This window comes from Muscardinus avellanarius (assembly GCF_963383645.1).
Source record: "Muscardinus avellanarius genome assembly, chromosome: 8".
Classification (NCBI taxonomy): domain Eukaryota; kingdom Metazoa; phylum Chordata; class Mammalia; order Rodentia; family Gliridae; genus Muscardinus; species Muscardinus avellanarius.
Window position 1 is genome coordinate 82,481,730 of NC_137794.1, and position 26,741 is coordinate 82,508,470.

Below are 26,741 nucleotides of genomic sequence, written 5' to 3' on the forward strand. Positions count from 1 at the left end.
TATTAGATTTTTCTCTATTAAGAAACACTTTTAAGTATAAAAGTAAGGTGTTGTCTTATGTGATGCCAAACATCTGGGTGAAGTTGAAAAATATAGTTAGTCATCAATGTTTATTACTATTTGGATATTTGATGTCATGGAAATGATAAATCATCATTAGACTTTCAATTTGTCAAACAGATGTTCATTGAAAAACAAACACAACTCTTTCATAAGTGAAAAGGACATGTCTAGTAACACACCTAAGCAAAATTGTTCTTCGGTTCTCATAGTTAAAAAGAAACAAAATTTGTCAACATAATCACTTCAGTGAGGTGCAAAAATGGGGATTATTAGTTTGCAAACACAAGAGTCTACGCTAAAATTATATGTTAAAACTTAATTTAACTTGCTATGTTTAAATGATAGTGACAAAAATAGGGACTGGCAGAATTATAAATTTGAGCAAAATTTATAAAATGTTTATTTAAATATAATTTTTATAATAGATTTATAACCTAGGATTAAACATTACATAATTTTATCAGTTTTTAACTTTAAATCTTTTTTAATAATGACACTAACATAGTAATATTCTTCCTATGAAGAATGACTATTAGTGTTAGATGGACTAAAAGGGCTTAATTTTATGATACTATATCCTCCCTCATCTAAAGGAATACATTCCAAGACTTCTAGGTGATATCTGAAACCGAAGGCAATAGCAAGCCCTATATGTGCTAAGTTTTTTCTGATACATACATACTTATGATAAAACTTAATTTATAAATTAGGCACAGAAAGATGTTAAAACAACTAACAAAATATAATGGTCTTAATAATATACCATAATTTAAATTATATGAATGTAACCTTTCTCTTGAAAGAGTCAAGACATTAATATCTGGAGACCGTAGTTGGTTACTGGTTACTGAGGCCTTGGAGAGTGAGACCTCAGATAGCAGAAGACTACTTGAAGGGGAATGACTTTTTAAGCAAACTCCCTTTGGTTGCCAGTTTTTTCCTGTAATCTGATAGTACTCAGAAGCTCCCAGGGCATATTCTTAAGGAATACTGAAGCTGAAAGGAGCCCAAGAATTCTGGGTGGTGAAGGAAATAAGGAGACTGGCTCTGCCATCTGGACCTTCTTCCCCTATTTGCAGCTTGAATTTTCTATTTCTATTCTGACCTTTAATTTTCATGACATATGTTTTTACTCCATTAGTCATTGTTCTTAAAATAGTCTTCCTTCTATCACTTTATGAAAAATTTCAGAAATAAAGAAAAACAGTATAATTAAAATAATTGGAGACAAGTCATAATTTTGACAAGGAGAGAACCCTAAAATAATTACTTTAAAAGGGCCACACTCATTGGATGTATAAATTATGGAATGCTTATTTTGAAATGTTTATTATCCATCAGTGTGTTGACTTACATACATATTTGTACCGTTACTTTAGGAAGAAACAAGATTGTTCTTTCTTCTCCACAAATTATATAAACTGATGATATTTTATGACATTTACATCCGGAGAGAGTGATTTTCTCTTTTTTGTCAAGCCTTCCTGTTGTTTCTCAAATATACCAATGCAAGGAATAGGATTGTATAAAGAGGAAGAAAGATATCAAAGTAAAAACAAGATGGTGCATGCACTTAGAATTGAGTATAAGTTCTATTTCTTTTTTAAAATTACTTCAGAGACTCAAAAGGGGAATTTTAAAGAAGTAAACATATAGACATAGCAGAATGGAAGATCAATTCAGATAAAGGATGTTATTAGAGGGGAAGAAGATCATGTGATATTTCAGTGAAAAAGCTCAATTATGATAAAGAAGAAAGGATTAGAAACAAAAAAAAATAGAAAATGAATGATCAGGAATTAAGTTAAAGAAGAGACTGTATGTTGATCAGGTTTTCAGGGAAACCTACATACAAACCTCAGCCAATGCTAACAACGAGTTACAGGCCTGGGATTTTTCAAAATGAACTCCCTAGATGTGCACTCAGTTCTTTGTGAAAGAAGGCAGGCCATGAAGCCTGGCCACTGTGGTCTATGGGCCTGTGCCATGTAGTACCATGATTGGTGTAAGACAAGACTGGACAACATCTCTCCACAGAAGTAATAGAGCCCATTGGGCCTTCTGCTCCTCAACGGTCGGCTATACCTACTCATCTAATAGGAAATGGCATCTCCTACCCACTCTGTCTTCATTTGTGCCTTATCAGACTGAGATCTTGAGTGTGGTAGTGATTCCAGTAATGGTGGGACCTGAGAGCCCTAGAGGAAAGCTACCCGGAAGCCTGAAATGGCAGAGAAGAGGTATATTTTAGAAATACATTGGAAGCATTGCATTCTGCATTTAAAGCTTACCTTTTAAATTTAATTCTCAAGGAATCAATTCATAGTTATTAGAACTATAAGAATAATACTAGATAATAATGATTTATGCTTATTTTTAATTTTTATAGGTGTCATTGTTATAAACTCAGTAGAGATTATTAGCTTCTTATCTTGGAAGTAAGATAGCAAGAGGGAAGAAGTCAGTCTTAATTGCCATTTCTTACAGAACCAGTTTAACATGAAAATTAACAAACTAACAAAACCTCTCAAGCCCAGTGGCAACATTCATAACTATTTTCCTAATTTATCTCCTTTTATTTTTGCTAAGGAGGAACAGTTGTACTTTTTGTCATTAATAGAAAAGGGAACAAAGTCTAAGCAACCTATTATAAATTCTTCTGGGTAAGCATATTACAAATAATTGAAAACAAACCTAATTCTGTGAACTTGGCAACAAATGTATAACAGAAAGCAATTCAGCTCTGGCCCCTGGATGATGGATTAAATGTTTTATTCTCTTTACCTTTCATTCATGTTCTGTTTGTCAAGAGGAAAGAGAAAAGAAATGTGAAACAAAGTCCACTTTAGACAAATAACTCACAATAGTGATCAATGACCTTTAATCAGATATTTATTAATTTTTCTCAAGTTTTAATGTTTCTGAATATTAGCTATTCTGCATGGGTTCCTATAGAAATGAGGCTTTGAGTTTCAGATTGTCCCCACCCCCCGCCAGCTAACCAACAACATGAGCTGTTTCTGAGATTCTTTGAGGGCATGGCCTGTAGCTTCCTGTGGTCAGTTACTAGCTGGAGTCTAGCAAAAGAACAAGAACACTGTGTACTTGGTAAATCTGCAGAAAACTTCATCTTCTAGTTGTGTGGGAGGAGAGGTCCCCTTGCGCACTCTGTTTCTTTGAAGGGACTAGAGATCTTCTGGCGCTGTACAGATGTCGAGGTGCACAAAGCCAAAATCCTACAAACCTAGTAAATAAAAGATTATGATTCAGTTCTGCACAGAATAACAGGAGGAATCTAAACTTAGAGTGCTGCTAAATGGTATTACAGTTATTGTTGCTGTATAAAGCATGTAAAATGAGGGCCAAAAGTCTTCAATGAAATGCTTTCCTGAAACCTTTGTATTTTTTATATTTAGTTATCTGTATACATCATAGGAATGAGCTATAAATCTAGTAGATCCAGAAAAATTTTAAGTATGAACTCAGATTTATGGAGAGTTCCTTTGTACAGCACTGTTTTTTTAATCTTTCTCTTCTTAGAAACTACTACTCAGATGGTTGTAATTCTGCAACATCTTCTTCCTGTAGCCTTTGTATTTGGATTGGCCACCCCCTCTGATCACAGTCCCAAAGGCCATCATTTCCAGTGATGAGAAAATAGGTTATCCCCAGAGCAGTATCGTCTACACAAAGCTGAAGGGGCTTTGAGCTAAGAAGCCCTCTGATCTCTTCTTTCTCTTAATTGCTTGTGTGAGAAATGGGTATAAATGAGAAGACAACACACAAGAACTTCTCCTGCTCTTCTGGACACATGTTCTCCTATAGATGATCAACCACATCATTATTTCAGAAGACCTCTTCTTTATGTGTGGGAACTTCCTTATGGCCACCCATGTGTTCTGATGCTGTCTAGGTTGATATTAGATAATCACCATAAAGGGCAGACTCAATCCTGCCAAGCAAGAGACACATAGACATTTGCACTATTTTTCTTACTCTTTCAAGAACAAAAACTAATACTTAATAGTTTTTCCTGTGTGAAAGGCATTATTATAATCACTTCAAGTGAATTATTTCTATTAATCCACTTAACATCAGCAAAAGGTAGTTGTCTTTTACAGAAGAAACTGAGACACAGAATGATTAAGTAAATTGCATAATCTACCCAGGTAGTAAGCAACAGACCTACAGTTTGAACATAGGCAGATGGGTCCCAGGGTGGATGATCTTACACAATAGCTAACTCTCTGCACATATACACACCTACCTACACAGTTCTACAAAGCATCAGGAACATAGGAATAGCCACTGTTAGAGAAGCATACACACCTCCCTGGTCTTACACATAGATTCAGATTCATGAAGCCTGAAATGAAAAACTCATTGGTTATGGAAATACAGCATTTAGTTAAAATGTTGAGGGGGGTGATTTTTATAATATATCTTATACACTGGAAAAATCACAAAATTGGACAGGTAAGTCCTATCATTTCCTCTTGCAAAGCTAGGTTAGATTAATAGAATATATAATTTCACTTGAAAGCATAGAAACTTGTTCCAACAATGGATATACAATTTTTCTCTAATGATAAAAAATAAATGGAGCAAGAATAATGAAGATGGAAATAGATGGATAGCAGGTAAAAATATAGAGGTAGCTACCAAAATAATAATAATGTGAAAACAAATTTAGAGGTGAAGATTAAAAAAAAGGGAACATTCAGAGAATAAGCCTCTTAGCAAACACTGATGATATTAGGGATGCTAGAAATATAGAAATATAGCTGTCCTGTGTGGCACAGGCTTGGGAAGCTAGGGTCTGCTTTCTAACTCTTATCCAAGGATTAGTAAGACCTTATTCTTTAATTTCTCTTGTATCATATTGTTTGAAATGAAACTGTTTAGAACATTAAATCTGTTGAGATTACCAATGATGATCTCAAAATAGGAAAAAATTAACTTAATAGAGTCACACAGATTTTTATTTACATACTTGTAGGATACATATACACACATGCACATAATTTCTCTCTGAGGAACCCCTGAATCAAAGAACAAGGATGAAGGAGACTGAATTCTTCTTTCAAGTGCACATCTAGGTTTTGTTCCAATCTGATGACACAGGATCTGGCACAGTATTTAGACCTGCTGCTCCAAGATTTTATTTTAATTTTAAACAAGTGTTTCCACATGGGAACTGAAAACAAAACAGGAAAGTGTTGCTTAAGTTTTCCTCTGTGCTGTTATTGTATATTTTTCAAGTGTACAGATTGTTTTGTCCTACTAATGTAGGTCATTACACTCACTTTAGTTCCTATTTAGAACTTTATCTAACAGGTCCACATTAAGGAGGACCCTGTCAGTTTCACAGATAATTATTTTGCTTGTTAACATATTATATTTCTATTCTCCCCAAAATTTGAGATTTTAATATCTTATACCTTATACCTTAGAGAAATTACCATAAAGTTTATATTTTTTTGCACACCAGTGATGGTTTTTACTTGATGAAATAGTTAACTATACAAATTGTCATAGCCATTTTCATTTATTATGATGTTAGAAAAACTTTAGGAGTTTTTAGTTCTTTTCTGGATAATAATGCTTCCACTCTCAGTGCCTAGACATGTTCAGTTCTTGTTTTGATCAGCACAAAATTTTGCTGCCATTTTCCAGGAGAGTCTCTACTGATGTGGATCAATACTGGAAGTTATTATTTGGTTTGGCACTATCTGTTGGCCTAGTGATCTTTTGTGGTCTAATATACCTCCATCCTGCCCCTTCCCAAAAGGCCTATGTGCCATCTGACTCACTGATGTGTCCTCAGTAGTGACAAGGGACCTGGTTAGGAAGTCTTTATCAGGAAGTCTAGAATGGTCTCACAGTCTGGATCTGTAGGGTCCCTATATCAGTCAGTTTTTTCATTGTGACCAAAATATCTGACAAGCACAACTTAGAGGAAAAACAAGTATACATAGGGCTCATGATATCAGAGGTCAGAGCATAATCAGTTGGTTCCCAGACAGGCACTATGGTGGCAATGCTCCATGGTATGGCAGGGGAGTAAAAACCACTCCAAGAAAGGAGAGAGCTAGTAGAGGGGACCAGAAATATATATGATCCTCAAAACACACCCCCAGTGACCCACCACCTTCAACTATGCCCCACTACTGGACCGCTTGAATTGGGGACCATGGTTTTAACACGTAAGCTTTTGAAGGACATTCTGAATGCTAACCAAAATTCTCTCCCAGATTCATGTATTGAAGCCTGGTCACCTATACATAAATCAGAGGCAGGAGGAGGTGGGCCACTGTGGGCATGGCCTAGAGGACTACTACTACTCTCTCTCTCTCTCTCTCTCTCTCTCTCTCTCTCTCTCTCTCTCTCTCTCTCTCTTCTCCCTCTCTCCCTCTCTCTCCCTCTTTCCCTCTCTTTCTTCTGTCTCCCATTAACTCAGCAGCTATTTTCCACTGTGCTCTGTCACAATACTGTTTCTGCCTTGGAGCCCTCAAATCATGAACTAAACTTCAGAAGTATTAGTCAAATAAAACTTCCCCCTCTATGTTGTTCTAGTCAGTTTATTTGGTCACAGTGCTAAAAAAGCAAACTAATTCCAATGTTTAGAGTAGTAAGGCAAATAGTACATAAAAGGAAAGCCACGAGCTGGGGAAATCAAACAATAAAGATAACTTTAGAAGAGCAAAAACAGGACAACAAAGAGGAAATGGAGTTAAAATACTGGGTCAATCACAGAGTCAATCAGAAGGGAAGCAAGTTAGATGATAGGATGTGTGGAGGGCACATGGAATCAGGTCTCTCACCAGTGGTGAGTTTCCTGTCCCTACAAATAGTCTCTAAATGACCAGTGACTAATTCATTTAATAAATGATTGTTGAACCCCCGGCTTGTGAGGTAGCATAGTGATGAGCTGAGGTGCACATTTAATGAAGTTAGAATAGTATTGGAACACATCTTAGCCATATTTTGCCATACTTGTTAATTTTTCAATGTATACTTTCTTTCCTTAAAAAGATATAAAAGGAACACTTGTAATCCCAATACTTGGAAGGCTAAGACAGGAGGATGGCAGGTTCTAGGACAGACTCAGCAAATAGTGAGACTCATCAACCTAGCAAGATCCTGTTTTAAAATAAAAATAAATAGGGTTGTGGGTGTAGCTTGGCAGTGCAATGCCCTTTGGTTTCAATCCTATTACTACAGATGAGAGAGAGAGAGAGAGAGAGAGAGAGAGAGAGAGAGAGAGAGAGAGAGAAAGAAAAGTACCTACCTCATCTACCTCATGAGGTTTAGGTAATATCGAACAAATTAGTGCATACAGATCATATGTAAGAATTTATGTCTAGTAATTGTGCAATGATATCTACTGTTGTTTTTATATTCAAGATCCTGTATATGGTAAAGGATTTCCAAAATAACAATGTAAATGGAATAGATGAGAGTAATGATTCTGTTTTCTTAAACTTCCTATGGTTGGGGCATACCCAAAGCAAAATTTGAAGCAATGCAAATGTTTAAAGAGAACTAAATAATTTTCTTCTGGTAATTTCTCTCATTGCTTACTCTGAAGCTACTCCTCTTAGCTTCTTTCCTAGCTGTGAATTTCAGATGACTATATCCTTATACAGACTTAACTTTAGCTATGACATTTGCATTTGATAAAATGTAAATGAGAAGTTCCCAAAAGAGATTGAGAAAACCAATTATGACAACTCTTTTTTTTAATCCATGCAAATGTTATATAACTAGGGAAAGAAAAAGTAATGATAAATATTTTCATCATGGAGCACTTTTTGATTACTTTTTCAAAGTATTTTGGAATATCTATCTATATCTATCTATCTATATCTATCTACATCTATCTATCTATCTATCTATCTATCTATATATGGATAGATAAACTCTTTTCCAGATACTTTCAGAATAAGAAAATTAAAGGAAAGGTTGCAATTTTAATTGAGCAAGATTTTCTTTTTTTTTTTGAGAGTTTCAGGAACTTATTGGTCAATATCCTTTAGGTACATCATAACGAGAGAAAAATGATACAGAGATGGTCCATTTAATTATGATGGATTACAGGTCACCTTTCTTGGAATGTTTCAGATAAAACCAACCTTAGGTCATCTTGAACAAAGAACTTAAAAACAAATCCTTTGTTGGATTGCCTTGAATTGTAGATAGAATATAACCACCAGAAGCTTTTTTTTTTTTAAAAAAAGGGCTATATTAATTTTGAGATTTTGAGAAAATTGAAACTTCCAAAGCAGCTGAGATTTTGCTATTTTTTATCTTTCCAAAAAGTTAAGATCTTCTGTGTGTTCAATAGTTTTATAGGAATTAAAAATCACTGACAAATGAAATCTGTTACTATCAGTACTATTTACTTATAGAAAAAAAGATTTGTCACAGTTGTAATTAATTCTTATGCAAAATGAGGGCATTCTTTTTTTCTCCTGACCAATGTTTGGAACATAATATTTTAAATACTTTTACTAGGAAAGAGGCAAAATAAAAATATAAGTTGACAAATACTCTGCAGGGAAATGATTTTTTATAGTATTAAATTTATTAAAGCTATTGCTATGCCAGTGGAAAAAAAAACCTGCAAAGCTTTCATCCAGAAATGACAGATTTGGAAATTATACTTCTGAAAAATAGAAAACAAGCTATTGGAGCCAGGCGTGGTGGTGCACGCTTGTTATCCCAGCATTTTCGGAACTGAGATGGGAGGACAGCCTCAGCTACTTAGTGAGACCCTCTGTAACCTAGTGAGATCCTGTTTCAAAATAAAGAATTTAAAGAAGTAGGGCAGGGGCTGTAGTCATATTTAACAAATATGATCTTATCATATTTGTTAAACATTCATTAAGCTGACATTTTCTTGTATTTTAAATTTTTTATTGGTGCATTGTAGTCATACATCTTAATGGAATACAAGATGGTAGAGGCACACATGCGCACATCACTCATTTAGCCCTTTCCCAGTTCCCACCCTATTCCCTTCCTCTCCCTCTTTCATCATTGTTGGCTTAGTGATTGACTTTGATATATTTGTGAATGTATATAAAGGATTTTTTCTTCTCCCTCCTACCATCCCTTCAGTTAGGTCAGTTTATTTGCTCATCTATGGTTTCTCCTTCCTCATCTAGAATTTCTTCTATGACGCTTTTTCTCCCTATCATCTACATATTAGGGAGAGTATTCAATGTTTTACTTTTTGTGACTAATATCATTTAGCATAATGTTCTCCAGTTCCATCCATCCATTTCTTTGTAAATGATGTTATTTTGTTCTTTGTTATAGCTGAGTAAAATTCCATTGTATGCATATCCCATACTTTGTAATCCATTCATCTGTTGGTGGACATCTTGGCTGGTTCCATAGTTTGGCAATTGTAAATTGTGTAGCTATGAACATAGATATGCATACATTAGTTAGGTAGTTTGGTTTCTATTCTTTTGGGTAAATACCCAGCAGTGGTATTGCTAAGTCATAAGGTAGGTTTGTTCCCATTCTTCTAAGGATCCTCCATACTGTTTTCCAAAGTGGTTGAATAGATTAGTTAACAAAGTTGAGGTCTTGTATAATACTTGGCATCTTATGATTAAAGCACGGCCTTTTAGGCAGCTTGGTAGTCATTCACTATGTGAGAGTACTTGTTTTAGCTGGGCTTGTTTACTTTTAATGATAGTGACATACTTTTAAAGATGTTCTGAATTAGTTCAGTGTACACATGCACAGAAGTCTTTCTAGTTCTGGTTGGTATAAATACTAAGGCACCTGATATGCCCATTTATACCAATATATTCCATTATTTTTCTCTCCAGAAATGGATTTACTTTTGTATTTACTATTTTTCTTATTGATTTATCCAAATTTGGGGGATAAGCAATGGATCAGGCCAAAAAGTTCTTAAGTTCAAATATGTCTTATGTTTCAATAGACACATTTATTTTTTAGTCTTAGCTAAAAAATATAGCCTGTCAAAGTGAAACTTTGCTGTAATGAAGATTAAAGTTAACAGATATTTAACTAATATTAAAAAGTTATTAGTGTTAGATGTAAGGCTATCATGGGTCAATACTGCTAATTTATCTTTAAATTAACTTAGTTCAAATGATTGATTATCAAATAAAATGAAGGGTTACTCACTTTTTAGGTTTGTGAAAATAGCATAGTCACAGATTCACTCATTAATAACTGAAAAGAACTAATTATTTTATAAAATTGCTTTTTAGATAAAAAGCTATTTAAAATTTCTAAAATTTAGGAATTACTACATCTTGGGAATACTCATTTACTTAAAACTTTTTGGTTAACAAATTTTATCAGACATAATCCTTTGTGCTCAGGATTATATAGGTTAGCAAAACAGAAATTCCTAAGCTCTTGGGCTTATGTTCTAAGTAATAGAGAAAAACAACCAAAAACTGTGCCCTCGATAAAAGATGATAAAAGTTCAAACCAATATGGTTTTAGTACAAGTAGTGAGAAGTGATTAAATGCCGAATATATTGTGAAAGGAGAAACATCAAAATTTTTCAAATAAATTTGTTTAGGATGAAAGAAAGCAAAGAAAATCAAGCAATATTTGAAATCACTGGTCAGATGTAAGTGAAAGGATAAAATAGTTTTCTAAGATTGGGAATACTAGGTATCAGAAACAGGAAGAGTATGAAGTGACTATTAGATAAGTAAATTCAGTGAGCAGGCAGTTGACTTGTACATTTTAACCTTCAGATAAAAGGTCAGGCCTGGATATTTTGATGTGGGAGACATCAGTATGGATGGTATTAAAAGCCACGGGCCTTGATAGCATGAAAAAGTGTAAACAGAGTATAAAATGAGAAAAAGAACTGAGCACTCTTGTGCCCTAACATTGGGAAATTAGGGAAGAGCTAAAAAACAGGTTGAACATCCCTAATCCAAAAGTCCCAAATATGAAATGCTCCACAATTTGAGCCAACATGACACCACAAGTGGAATATTCTACATCTGACCTCATGTGATAGTTCACAATCCTACCACAAATGCAATAAAAATGTTATGTAATTTACCCTTAGAACATGTGCATAAGGTCTACAAAAAGTAAACATAAATAATTTTGTGTTAAATGGTCCTATCCTGAAAATTGCATATATTATGTATTTATATGTAAATTATACACATAAGTTATATATATTTATATGTAAATTATTATACACATAATTAATATATATTTATATGCAAATTACAGTATCCAAAATACTTCTGGTTCAAAGTCTTTCAGATAAGAAAAACCAGCTTGAAATACTGAATGTGATTGAGGAGGCATAGCCAGGGAAGTAGCCACAAAACAGAATAGGGTATACTGGAAGTTAATAATCTGTTTTTTTCCCAGTTATTGGGACATTATGACAATTAATGAAACAAAAAAATCATTTTAGCTAATAGCATGGAGAAAGCTCTGAAATAGTGAGAACACAGCAAAGGGGTAGAACAAAAGTTTGACCAGGTAGACCCTTGTCCTGTGCTGCCAATACAATGACAAATTGTTGTACTTTCCCCTTTCCTCAACTTTTACAGTTCACCTTCCTTCTGTAAACAAACTTTCTTTCCCACCTACTCTAAAATGTGTGATCGAATTAATTTTATCAAAGGTATCTTCATAATCCTACTCTTCATTTTCTCAAATAATATCATTTTAAGAAAGATACTTATAGATACTTCACAAAAGAAGAAATAATTAATGAAGGAAATAATTCCACTGATGTTATATACATATGTGAAATTACTGGTGCTAATTTCAATATCATGTATGAAAAATGGGGAAGAAGTCAAAGGGAACCTCATCAAGTGTTGTATGCATATATGTTTTTATCACTCTGAACCACATTATGATATGAAACTACAATGCACTATTTGCAGTATATTTAAAAGTATCTCCTAATATTATTTTGTTGGAATCTAAGTTTTAATGTCCCAAAGAGTTTGTTTTCTAAAAGTGGGTACCCCCAACTTTGGGTCATAAATGTTTACAATCATTGTTTCTGACCAAAATGTGAGTACACATTTCTTGTTGGATTCTTCTTTTTATCAGGAAGAAATAACCCTATTTGTCTCTTCTGATAAGTTTTAGCTCTAAGTCTGTTTTGTTGGATATGAGAGATGCCAACCCTGCTTGTTTTTGTTCTCCATTTGCATGTAATATCTATTTCCAGCCTTTGATCTTTGATCTATGGTCATATTATATTATTATTTTTTTGCCTGTAAGGTGAGTTTCTTGCAAGCAGCATATAGTTGGATTGTAGTCTTTAATCCATATAACTAGTCTATTCTTTTTTTAATCAGGGAGTTTAGCCTATTGACACTCAATATTATTGAAAGATGATTTTTATTGCCTATTATTATGAATTATATTTTCTTTCTGATATAGTGTTATATCTCCCTTGCTTAGTTGTTCATCTGGTAGAAGCTGTCCCTTATCTGTATCTAGTGTTTCTTTCTTGTTTCTTTTTTTATTTCTTTAAGTATTTTCTCTAGTGCTATCTTGGTAGTCATAAATTCTTTCAGTTTCTGCTTTTCTTGGAAGTTATTTTATTTCTCTATCATTTTTTGAAAGACATCTTTGCTGAATATAGCAGTCTTGGTTAGAAGTTGTTTTCTTGCAGGGTTTGTAGTGTATTACAGCAAGCCTTCTTGGCTTTCATGACTTGGGTTGAGAAGTCCACAGTGATTCTTACTGTTTGAGCCCTAGATGTCACATTTTTGTTCTTGATGCAGTTAGATTTTCTTCTTGGCCTCTATGTTAGATTTTTTTTTATTATTATGTAGTGTGGAGAAGTTCTTCTTTGATCTTGTATTATTTGGGTTCTCAATGTCTCCTTTATGTGATGTCCATCTAATTTTTTACATGTGGGTAGTTCTCTGATATTTCTTTGACAATGTTTCTAATGCTCTTGGTTTATGCTTCTAAAACTTCTTTAATGGCCTGTTGTCTGTGAATTAGGTCATTTTATATTATTCAAATTTCTCGAATATTTTGGTCATATTGATGTATTCTCTTCTATAGATTATTGACTATGTGGTCAGTTTTGAATGAGCTGACTTTTGAAAATGAGATTCTCTTTTTTCTGTGGTCTATTTTGCCATATATGAAAGATAGGGGTAATCAGAGTAGAAGAGAGAATTTAGATAATGGAGGAGAAACTCCAGGGGAGGGTGGAGGGGTTCTAGAGGAAGGTGGTGGGAGAGATGGACACTCTATGAAGGAAAGACTTTCCCTGAAGTTATATACACATGTTAAATTGCCAGTGCCAATATCAATATTATGTATTATGTATGGGGAAAGAGTGGGTAGGGTAAGGAGCTGGGGGTGAGCTTACCAACTGCTGTGTGCATGTCTGTCCCTACCACTATGAATTATATTATGATGTGAGAATATAATGTACAGGAGAGAGAGACAGAGAGACAGAGAGACAGAGAGACAGAGAGACAGAGAGAGAGAGAGAGAGAGAGAGATATGACTGAACTTAGAAAGTCCCTAGATGTCTCAGCCTCTCACTTATACATAATTTTTTGGCCATAAGTAGAAACAATCTCATCCTATACATGTGAAGTGAACTTACTGGCTCAGTTTTTTTTATCTAATATTTACCTCATTGACACAATTTTGGAGATTGATAATACAAATTGGATTTGGTAAATATTTTAAGAATTATATTTTTTTCTTTATATTTATTTATCTATATATTTATTTATTTTATAATCTGTGTATTGTTGGTGGTGATGGTACTGGGGATTGGTCCAAGGGACATTCTACCTCCAAGCCACATTCCCAGCCCTATTTTATTTTTTATTTTGAAACAGGGTCTCACCCATGGTCTCAAAAAATTGTTGAGGCTTGTCTTGAACCTGCAATCCTTCTGTCTCATACTCCCAGGTACTAGGATTGTAGGCATGGGCCACCATGTCCAGCTTATCTTTATACTTTTATTAGTTGAACGATACATCATAATGAGCCTCAGTGTGATACAAGCATAGATGCACACAGCTCTTGGTGTACTTGTGTTCATCACCCACTCAGCTACACCTTCCTTCCTCCCCATGCATGCTAGCAAAACCAAGAGTAATACCTTTTTGTATTGCAAAATCATTATTATAACAATTTATCTCTGTAACCCTGTTCTTTTTCCTTCCCATCTTCCTCCCAAAATTAACTTTTACTATTCAACTAGTCTCTCTACACATTTATCCTCCACCTCCTATGTTTTCTATTTTTCTCTTGTTTCCACATATGAGAGAAAACATACAACCCTTGACTTTGAGACTTGCTCCTTTCACTTAATATATTCTTTAATTCTTTCTATTTTTTCTTGCTAATGATACAATCTTGTTCTTTATGGCTGAGTAGAATTTCATTGTGTGCATATACCATATATTTGTTATCCATTCACCCATTGATAGACACTTTTGTTGTTTCCATAATTTGAGTATTGTGAATTGTGCTGCTATAAACGTCTATACATGTGTTACCGTAGCATTTTAACTTCGATTCTTTTGGGAAAATATTGAGTACTGGTATAGCTGGGTCATATGGTGTTTCAATGTCACCTATTTCAGCTACTCATTTTCAAATTTCTGATACTTCTGACAGCCTTCTTGTATCCAGCACCTCAACACATCTATATCATTGTAAAGAATGCTATAACTATAGCCCTTCCAGCTGTCTGAAGCAGATATATTCATCTCATAAGAGCCAGTTTTTTCATATAATAAATCTGATTATTTGTTGCACAAAACATTTTTATTTAGTCATTTATTTTTTTGCAGTACTGTGGATGGAACCCAGTGTCATTCTACCTCTGTAAGTTCACTCCCAGCCCTATTTTTTATTCTTTATTTTGAAATAGGGTCTCCCTGAGTTGCAAGTAGCTGAGGCTAGCCGTGAACTCGGATCCTCCTGTCTCAACTTCCCATAAAGTGGGATTACAAGCTTGTGCCACCATTCCCAGCTAACAAAACATTTTTAAATGGCATTCTAAAGTAAATATGGTGGTACATACTTGTAAAACCAGAATCTGGGAGGCTGAGACAGGAGGCTTGCGGTTTGTATACAGCCTCAGCTACTTAATGAGGCCCTTTGCAACTCAGTGAGACCCTGTTTGAAAATAAAAAATAAAAAAATTGGACTGGGAGTATAGCTTGAAGGTAGAATGCTCCTGGGTTTCATCCCTAGTATGGTAAATAAATAAATAGAAAAAATAAAGTAAAAGTGCAATCGAGGCAGACAGGTCTTATCTTTCTAAAAAGAAAGCATGATATACAGTATATTTAACCTAGTGCAAAGAAAATTATTGGGGTGAATAAAGTATAATGCTGATGGAATTGTTTTGTAATGAAAAGAGATACTCCAATGTATTTTTCCCTTTATTTGCCTGTGAAAGCTTATTTCAGAGAAAAGAAATTTTAAAAACTAAAAAGACAGTTGATAATCATAGCTGGATATTTTCTGTTGGAATGAATTCCTCTGACAGCATGAACATACACCCACCAACATGTCTGTAATAGAAACCATTTCAGAAGACAGTACACTGCCACAGACTTCCCAGGGCCTCACAGCAAGGCAGCATTGGTCTTGAGGACAGATACTTTTTATCTTCGTTGAAGACAGACACCCTCCAGTTGTCACCCCATAGGAAATCAGGAAGTATTCTAAACTATCCAATAACTTGAAATTACATAGCATTGTGCCAGTGAAAATATCCAATATTTTGATTTATTTCTGAAGGATAGCAGGGGGAAAATGAACGAAAAAGGTTTTAAAAAGCTGCACATAACATGGCCAAACAGCTGGCTGGTTTTATATCCCAGAAACAGCTTGGGACTAACTCTACTTACAAGATCTTTTGGCAAAGTAGATTGATGAAAATACCAAAGCTGTGAGAAGTGTTCTTTTGCCGAATATTTCATGTAGCTATCACATGGTTTATTAACCTAAATGAGAATATGTATACCTAGTTTTAAAATATTTTTGTATGTTTAAGTGAGGAATTTTTTATTCCTTTTATAGTGCAAATGTGGCTCACACCATAATGTTAATACCAAAGACGCCTCAATAATTTTTGGAAATTTTAAACCTAATGTGTATCTATTTCCTCTTTTGCTTCAAATCGCATTTTAAAGGAGAATTTACACAAGAATTTGAGGGCACTGGTGGCTTCTATGGATGCTAAGATTTGTCTTTAGGAGAAAATAGTTTTAGCGACATTATGTATCTATTTATTCTTTTAACTTTTAATTGATACCTCTTTGAATGATAGAGATAACTTAATTCCAAGCATATTTTTGGCTCATCTGCTACATGCCAGAAATGTAAAATATACAAAATTTACTTTACTCTTATAATTACCTTTATTAGAAGATATTTAGTATTTTGAGATTCACTATTATTTTACTTATCAATATATGCATCTATTAATTTTTATATGTGGAACATATAAAAAATGATATACATTTAGACTGTGCTTGGTGTCCTCTCCCCCCTCCCAACAGTAAGTGTCCAGGTTAACCATGCTATAGTCATACTTTTACACCTATTTGGATGTAGCTACTCCATTAATCAACTTCAGCCTTCCTCCTCTCCTATCCTTCCATTCTAGCTTTGCTGAGATTTCCCCTCCATTATCTGGAGTCCCTCTAGTATCCCCAATGCTCCCTAGTTTGGGCATGTTAAAGAAAACATATGTACCTTCTCTTTCTGTGCTTGGCTGATCTCACTTAACATAATGTTCTCCAGATCTTTCCATCTTCTTGCGAATGCCATGATTTTGTTCTTCTTTATAGCTGAATAGAATTCCACTGTGTGTATTTCCTATAGTTTTGCAATCCATTCATATGTTGATGGAGACCTAGGTTGGTTCCATATTTGGCTATTACGAATTGTGCTGCTATAAACATATGTATGCATATGTTACTGTAGTTCTCTGATTTCAACCATTTTGGAAAAATACCCAGGAGTGGTAGAGCTGGATCATATGGTAGATCCATTCCCAGTTTTCTAAGGAATGAATCTCCACACTGATCTCCATAGTGGCTGAACTAGTTTGCACTTTCACTGACAGTTTAAAGAGTTCCTCTTTCCCCACATCCTCACCAGCATTTGTTGTTATTTGATTTCTTTACGCTTACCACTCTGATTGGGGGATCTCAGCATAGTTTTGATTTGCATCTTGCTGATCACTAATGAAATGATGTTGAACATCTTTTTATGTATCTATTGGCCATTTGTATCTCTTCTTTTGTGAAGTGTCTATTCCGTTCAGTTGCCCATTTCTTGATTGGGTTGTTTGTTCTGGTAGTGTTGAGTCTTTTGAGCTCTTTGTGTATTCTGGATATTAGCCCTCCAGCAGAGTGGTGGCTAGTAAACATCTTCTCCCATTCTGTAGGCTTCCTCTTTAGGTTCCTGGTGGTTTCCTTTGATGAGAAGAAACTTTTTCGTTTGTTGCCATCCCACTTGTTAATTCTTGCTTTAATTTTCTGAGCTTTGGAGGTCTTGTTGAGGAAGTTGCTGCCTGTGCCTATATGTTGGAGTGTTGAGCCTATGCACTCCTCTAATAACTTCACAGTCTCAGGGCTAATTTCTAAGTCTTTGATCCATCTCGAGTTGATTCCTCTGCACAGTGAAAGGTAGGGTTTAATTCCATTTTTCTACAAATGGATAGCCAGTTCTCCCAACACCATTTGTTGAAAAGGCCATCTTTTCTCCAGCATATGAGTTTGGCCCCTTTGTCAAAATTAATTGACTATAGGTGAGTTGGTTTGTTTCTGTATCTTCTATTTTGTTCTACTAGTCAGTATGCCTGTTATTGTGCCAATGCCATGCGGTTTTTCTAGTATTGCTCTATAGTTTAGTTTTAAGTCTGGTTTTGTGATGCCTCCTGCATGGTTCTTATTGCCGAGAATTGCTTTGGCTATTCTGGGACTTTTCTTTCGCCATATAAAATTCATGACTGATTTTTCTAGGTCTATGAAGAATGTTGTTGGTATTTTAATGGGAATTGCATTGAATCTATAGATCACTTTTGGCAGAATGGCCATTTTGATTCACTATTTTAAAAGACCCATAAATGTGCTGATTATATGAATATATTCCTCTTTAATTACCTAAGATAGATTCAGTTAGCTGGGGCATTTCACAGTGTGATCATGAGGCATTTTGAGCCTATTTGTTGTGACATCAGAATTAGGTTCTCATCTCAGATTTTGTTATATTTCTCTAGTGACTCAAGTAGTTTATTGGCAGTCAGTTTATAAAATTCTCATGGGAATTCTACAAATGCAGGATGTTAGGAATGGAAATGTATATCTTTGCTTCTCCTGTCAAAAATGTACTTACCATACAGAAAATATTGTCCTGAAATGAATGGAAAATACAGAGTGATCTCAAGTCAGAGCTCCCCTGTGCACACATGGATTGTCCTGCACCTGAACATCTCTCACCCCAGCACAGGCCTCCCACTTTTAGTATTTCTGTCTCTTTAGCCCAGTGGGCACCAGTGTTCTAGATCAAAATCTACTACCCAATTTCAATTTCTTTAATAATTTTAATTTGATTTGATTTATTGCATAGGTAATAATCCATTTACATAGTGTACAAAAAGTGAAAGTACTTTTTCCTATCAGTATATAAGAATTCTTTTTTATGATTGCACAGAATTTAGTACATAGATATATAATTTATTTAACTGGTCTCATTATTGATGAATATTGGGTTATTTCTGGTCTTTTGATACAGCCAAAAAATGCTGAAAAATAATATTACCTTTGTTCATTCAAGCTACTGTAATAAAGTTCCATAGATTGGGTGGTTTATAAACCACAGAGATTCCTTTCTTAGAGTTCTAGAGGTTGTATGTCTGAGATAATGGTGCTGGTTTAGCATGGTTGAATTATGAAGACTTTCTTCCTGGATTACAAACTGCTGAATTCTCATTGAATCTTCATATGGTTGAAAGAAAGCTAGTTTTCTGGCTTCTTGCAGAGTATTGATTTCATCCATTGAGGGTCCTATCTTCATGACCTAATTACCTCCCAAAGTCTCCTTCCCAAAAATACATCACATTGCAATTAAAGATTCAACATATAATTTTTTGAGAGGGGATATGGAAACATTTGCTATACTAGCACTATTCAATTTATAGATAATAACATATATTTTTATTATTTTATGTCCATATAATAATTTCTAAAAGAATTGCTAGGCCAAAAATTCTGTGTATTTTAAATTTTGATAGGTATTGCTAAACTGACTTTTTGAGCCTTTTGCTTATTGTATATTCATACCTCTTAGCATAAGAGATATGCCTGTACTCCTTCAGGTTACCATCAGAGAGTATTTATTATCAATCTGTCAGCAAAAAAAAAATGAGGAAAGTTTATCATTGTGTTTTTTATTAGCATTCATCTTATTATGAGTGAGGTTCAGTATTTTATTAATAGTTTAAAGCCAGTGATGCCTTATGTCTTTTTGTCCAATTTTGCATTATGCTATTGCTCTTTCTTGCTGATTTATAAGAGTTCTGTTGATATTTACAAGATACTGTAGGGACATAGTTCCTTTATTTGTGATAGGATTTTTAAAAAAATTTTATCCACTAGTTTATCTTTCATTAGAATTCTCTGCCCTAGAGATAGGTTTTTGAGAGCATGTTGACTTCTCTCTGGCTTTGAAAAGAAGTTCCTTGGCAATGTTTTTATTTTTACATGAAATATGGTACAATTAGGTTATATTTCTTTTGGTGTCAATTGCAATAAATTATTTCCCTAAAAAATTACCCTTTTTCTAAGTTTAATATATTTTATACAGTATGTTTTTCATAAAGTATATTATATCCTTGATAATTTTTTTGTCTTCTTGGTCTATCAATTACTAAAATATAAATGAATCACAGGAAGAAAAAACCAATCTATTGGAATTTCATACTGTGAACATTGATTTGTCTAGCTTTCCTCTTAATCTATCAACTTTTGTTCTCCTTATTTTAATTTAAAAATATATATATGAATATATATATGTGTGCATATATAAATAATGATTCAAGGTCAGCAGAATTTTAAGTTCCTAATAACTTTCTGCTTTTGTCAGATATTTTTTAAATTTTTTTGTTTACCAAGTTTTGTGGTTTCTCACAGTATACCAGATTCTTAAATAATTCCTAGCAAATAATTTTCAGAAAAACAATAATTGGTTAAAAAATTCATGAAAATCCTAGGAAGCACAAGATGACCTAATGCCATAGGGACATAGGAATATGGGTAATTATAGTATGTAGTATAGAGAACATCTAAAATGTGAATAAGTGAATTGCATGCTTATTAAAAGGAACAGAAAATGCCTCCATGGCTTCACTGTGTTCCAGTGAGTAAGCATGAACCTGTATCTACCTAATTGGGAGAATAGGGATGACCTTTATTTTTCTAATAAAAAAGAAGCAAGCAGAACCAGATATTTAATTTTCATAAAATTAATTGCTAAATTATTTTCCACATTGTGTAGATTCACATTTCTCTGATCAACGGGAGGCCAAGTGCTGATGATCCTTCTCCTGAACTGCTGGAGTTCACCTCGGCTCGCTATATTCGCCTGAGATTTCAGAGGATCCGCACCTTGAATGCTGATTTGATGATGTTTGCTCACAAAGACCCAAGAGAAATCGACCCCATTGTCACAAGAAGAGTGAGTTATGACAAATCACATCTGTGAATGGTTGTTTTTTAAAGAACTTTTAAAAACTTGTTCAGTGATTTTTACAAATGCGTATGATCAAAGATTTTAAAATTCAGTAGTTTACTCTGTTCAAATTCAAGCTCTGCTATTTATTAATTGATTAACATTTATCAAACTTTTTAACGTTATTTTATTTTTGTGGTACTGGGGTTCCTGAAAGTCCTTCTACCTCTGGGATACACTCCCAGACCCATTTTATATTTTTTATTTGGAAATAGGGTCTCTTAAGCCAGCACAGCTGGCTTCGAACCTGCACGATCCTCCTGTCTCTGCTTCCCAAGTGGGGAGATTAGAAGTGTGTGCCACCACGTCTGGCTCTTTTTAACATTCTTATACTTTAATCTTTACTTTTGTAAAATGAGTATTATAATTTCTAATTCATAATTTTTGTGAGGACTAAATTAATTTTTCTCAGTCTAGGTGATCTGTATTATTATTATAATTGGCTTTAGTGAGTTATTATGGAGTACCAGGCCCTTTGAAACATTTTTGCCACAAACCACACTAAGAAATGCATTTTATATGATCATCCAGTACACACACACACACACACACACACACACACACACACACACACACACACTAAACTGTTCATAAAATCATCTGGTGTTCTTGTGGAACTGTAGATTTTATTCAGCAGGTCTAGGGTAATGCTGAAATTATATAATTCTAGAAGCTTCCAAAATAATGCCAATTTTGTTGGTTTTCAGACCAGCTTGTTTCATTAAACATTTTGGTTTTATAATTCATTAATGGATCATGAACCATAGTTGAAAAAATAACTTCTGTAGGGGAAAACTGATTCTACATATTAAATAATTCTCTTTGTGAATAAAATAGTGAATGAAAACAAAAGGTTGAAGCATTTTTTCAACAAATTTGACCACAGAGTCAACAGAATTCTGTCTTTATTGTTACATTAGGATTTGTAGAATTATGACATAGATGATCATCTCAAATTTCTGAGTGATAATTGAACTTCTTCCTGTCTACTCTGTACCCCAGTCTTTGGTTTAAGTAATGAGGAGAAAAAAAATAATGTGAGAAAGCAGACATACTTCCTGAACTTTCTCACATTATTTTTTTCTCCTCATTACTTAAATTTTCTATGTCTTACCTCTGTATCATCAAAAAATAAGTTTAATTATCCCTACACAACCTATTCAGATATTGTGTGTGTGTGTGTGTGTGTGTGTGTGTGTGTGTGTGTGTGTGTGGTACTGGAGTTTCTGGAATCCCTTCTACCTCTGGGCTACACTCCCAGACACCTATCTTTTATATTTTTATTTGGATACAGGGTCTCTGAAGCCAGCATGGCTGGCTTTGAACCTGCGGAATCCTCCTGTCTCCGCCTCCCAAGTGTGGGGATTACAAGCGGGCGCCACCAAGCCCGACTATTCAGATATTTTAATATCTCATATTTTCCAAACCAGAGACCATTTTATATTTGTTTTATTTTATAACATCTTGTCCATTACCTTATAAAGAAGCAATCATTATTTTGTAGCAATATTTAAAATTTACATGTTTAAAAAATTACCTTTTAATTCTAATTTTGGCATTACTTAAAAATATACACCAAGGAAGAATTAATAATATTGAAGTGAAATTTATTTTTTCTTGACAGTATACCTATAATGGAAAAAAAATCAATGAAAATAAATTAGTATTCTTTTTGTCATATTTTGAGGAGCCAGAGTAGGAAATGGAGTACATATCTATAATTTATTGCCCAATTTTTCATGAACTTTTAAAGTAGTGCAGTACAAGTCAACATATAAATATGTTTTTTGAAAATGTCCAAGTTTAATAAATACTACATGCAAATTTAAATATATAAAATATGATATTGAATTTCAACTAATTCAAAAGCAAAGAACTATACAAATTATATTTAAAAATCAAATTTTCAATTTTTAAAGCATCTACAAATATTATTGTGCCAGCATTTTTTAGTAAATAACTCCATTTGTACCTGTATCATTAAATGATGAAGGTAAGTAAAAAGGAGATTTTTTATTACCCAAATACCCTGGCTAGTTCCATTAGTTCATTGTATAGACATAGCAAATAAGGTTACATATCAAAAATATTTTAAAACATACTACGTGTAAACAACAAAAATAAACAAAATGAAGAAGAAAAGAACAAATAAGAAAAAGGGATTTTTAGTCAGTGAACTCTCATTTGTATCCACATACTTATTCTTGCTAAATCTAGTATTTTTAACATATAAAATTGGAATAATAGAGTTATCTTCCTCTGAGAGTATTACTTGGGCTTCATATAATAATGTAAAGGGCTCTGATAATTATGAAATGTTATATACATATTAATTAAATTTTTAATATTAGTCCAGCTTTGTAATTATGAATAATCTTTTCTAAAAAAACTGGTAGATTAAAAATAATCAGGATCATAGCCCTGTATGAACTCCAAATCAGAAGATAATTGTATGGAAATTTTATCATAATAAAAAGGCAAGTGTTCCACATGTGAAACTTGCAGTTACTTTTTTCTCTTAAGTTTGTAGAAGAAATATATTGTTATCAGTACAATTTGCCTTATATTTGTTTGTTTTTAAATCCTTCAAGCCCACATATAATCTGTGAATTCCAAGATTCCTGTGGTCATGATTTGACAGGTTTTTTTTTCAAGAAACTATATAAAACTTTCATGAAAACTTTTATCCTTAGCCCTTGCTAAAAACTGCTCTTAGCAATGGCTACTCCAGCATGGATTTTGTACTGCCTGTGGGAAAGGAATTTATAAAAGACCCACCTAACACAAATCGAGACATTCTTCCTTTGGGCTACAATCACAAAACAAGGAGTTACTCCATCTATTTTTTGATCCCTCACTTTTCCTCAATAAACACAAGGATGTTTCAGACTAAGGATAGAAGCATAAAATAAGGTTTCTCACTGAATGTTCCCTCCTTTTTTTTACTTTAACCTTGCAGTCATTAACAAGATTCCTCTCTGGATTGCTTTTTGCAGTATTACTACTCAGTCAAGGACATTTCAGTCGGAGGGATGTGCATCTGTTATGGTCATGCCAGAGCTTGTCCGCTTGATCCAGCAACAAATGTATGTATATTTATAGGATGCTTACACAAAATGAAGCGCTGAACTGTAAAATGCTGCATGAGAGGCTTTGCAGACGGGGAACACTGTGAATGGGTGTCAGGTCCCCATTTTGACGGTGTAACAGAAAGCCGTGCCAGGGTGAAATAGAACTGGCAGTTAAGATGATAGACTTTGAAGTCAGCCATCACATTATCAGAAAACAGATTATTTTCCCCCCAAAAGATTCCAAAGTGGCATCTATTTTGAAACCCATCTAGCTATGACAGTCTGCTGCATGATTTAGCTTTAGAGAATGCTTGCCATCAGTCATCCTATTCATTTCTTTTGGAAATTTTGATAAAAAATTAATGCAAAAAATGAAAAAAAATGTGCACGGAGGTGAATATATAAATAACCAAGGAGCTGAAGATGAAATATAGCAGGAGCAATAATGAATAGATAGGAAGAGGGACATCAAGAGAGTATTGAAACTACCAAGCAAGGCCTTTGGGTAAAATTTTTCATCAGTGACAATGTATTAGGTAAATATAATGTAAAGAAGAAGGTAAATGAACATTCGTTTATCCTGTTATAAAAAAAAACTGGTGAAATTCAAAATCAATTATTGTACTGAATATGGAAGAAATAGATTGAAAAGTAATATTAGTGGATATTGGTAGGGTCATAGTTGATGAATTTTTTGGTAATGTATTTCTTTGTCTCTTTAAAAACTGTACCACAAATGACATTATCCTCAACCTTAATTTGTGATTAATGAGTTACGTAGTGTTAAGTTTTGGGAAGATGAAAAGCTTGGCCATATTTTTCTTGACAAGGTTGTATGCTGCTAGCTGCCTAGTAGAGTTGTTCTCTATCAGGATGAGTAGTGTTTCCCAAACTGTGCAGCCACAAGGCAGCTCTGCAAGGGCAAATTCATGTGATGACTTGAGATTGCACATAGAGCACACACAGAAAAATCTTCACTGGGGACACTAGATTTCTGTCCTGCCTCTGCCCTCAAATGCATGGTTAGGAGAATCAATTCTCTCCTCTTTTGCCTCATCAAAAAACGTTAACCTCACTATGAGATGAAACCTCGAAATAGACATATCTGACTGAGAAAACTTACAATATCCTAAAGGAGAATTTTGTTTTCAAGACTCCCCTCTTTGGGGACTCGTTTCAAAAACTTAACCCAGTGATTCCAGAATCACCCTTAAGCTGGTGTCGAGCAAATATCTTCACTTCTTCCTGCTCAGACTCATAAAAGTTTGACAGTTCAGTATCTACCTAGTCTAAATGTTTTCTCTTTCCCTCATACCATGCCTCCTTTGTGGTTGATTCTAAATAATGCTCAAAGTATGTTCCCTCCTTCCCTTCGTTGCTAGAAATCACGCTGTGAGTGTGAGCATAACACGTGTGGTGAGAGCTGTGATCAGTGCTGTCCAGGATTCCATCAGAAACCCTGGAGAGCTGGGACTTTCCTCACAAAAACCGAATGTGAAGGTACGTTTTCCAGAAGCCAACTGTGTGAGTCATTTTTTTTCCTTTTGGGGGGGCTTACAGTAATTGAAACACATTATAATTTGAGGTAAGCTCATATTTCCACTTATATATTTTATGTAAAGAAAGAACTAGTGAAATCTTTACTCTGTTATCTTAGTTACTCAGCTTTCCAAGTGTTTTTTATTTACCAAATACCTATGAATTTACCATTGGTGAGGATTATGAAGTCTATGTAAAAGCACAATACACACTTATTGTCATCAGGATGAGCCTTATGGTTAGAGCATGATGTATGGATAGACTGAAGGAAATGATCTTTAAATAAAACCTAGGCTGTATAGACAATATGTTTAGAAACATATAATTGCAAAATGCTTCTAAAACATGGATAAGGATTAGTTCTTTCCAGCTGCTTTCTTTGCAGCCTGAGCCCTACTCTGACCCCTTTCATGGTAAATAGCTTATAAATACTTATTATCTAGTAAAAGGAGGGAAATCTGGTGAGAGATTATTTACACGTGTTAGAGCCAGGTTATTACTAGAAAAAATATGCTACTATTAGGATTTGTCAGTTACACTTATTAAGGGTAGTGTTTGGGTATAGAAGTCAGGAATGACACAAGAGTAAAAGGTGAAAAAGAAGGCAAGATATGGAATTTGTGGAAAATTAGTACCTTTTTAAGCTGATACTTAAAAACTATACATATTTGTGGGGTACCATGTGCTGCTTTAATCTAGGTACATGTTGCATAGTGTTAGAATCGGGGTGAGCATATCTATATCCTGAAAAATTTATAATTTCTTTGAATATATTTAAAATTAATTCTTCTAGATTATTTGAAACATACAGTAAGTAGTACATTATCACTTTCTATAGTTACCCTACTGTACAGTAAAACATCAGAAATTGTTACTTCTAAGTATACCTTAGTATTTGTGTTAGTCCGATTTCTGTTTCTGTGACAAAATACCTATGGAAAACAACCCTACCACTGTAAAAAAAAAAAAAAAAAGGAGGGAAGATTTATTTTGGCTCATGGTTTCAGTTCATGGTCAATTTGCTCCATTGCCTTTAGGATACTGGCAAGGCAGAAGGATCATAGTGCAAAGGAGGGATTAAGGAAAATTGCTCACCTCATGTAAGCCAGGAAGCAGAGAGAACGAGGAAGAAGCTGCGGAGAAGATCTATTGTTTTAGGGCATATCCACAGTGATCTCAAACTAGGCCTCAACTTCTATAGTTCCAATCACCTCCCAATAGTTTATTCAGTTATGAACTCACCAATAGATGAGATCAGATCCCTCATGAACCAGTCA

General features: G+C 34.2%; 1 protein-coding gene across 2 annotated transcripts in view; it reads left to right on the plus strand.

Annotated features, from left to right (window-relative positions):
• LAMA2 (laminin subunit alpha 2) overlaps window positions 1-26,741 on the plus strand; it is a gene marked incomplete at both ends in the record, with an annotated part of 652,317 nt that overhangs the window by 248,269 nt on the left and 377,307 nt on the right. For both annotated transcript variants that reach the window (XM_080699817.1, XM_080699818.1), the window contains 3 exons: window positions 20,621-20,800; window positions 23,851-23,940; window positions 25,308-25,425. In XM_080699817.1, coding sequence (XP_080555943.1) covers window positions 20,621-20,800; window positions 23,851-23,940; window positions 25,308-25,425 — 388 coding nt within the window. The remainder of the gene's footprint in view (window positions 1-20,620; window positions 20,801-23,850; window positions 23,941-25,307; window positions 25,426-26,741) is intronic.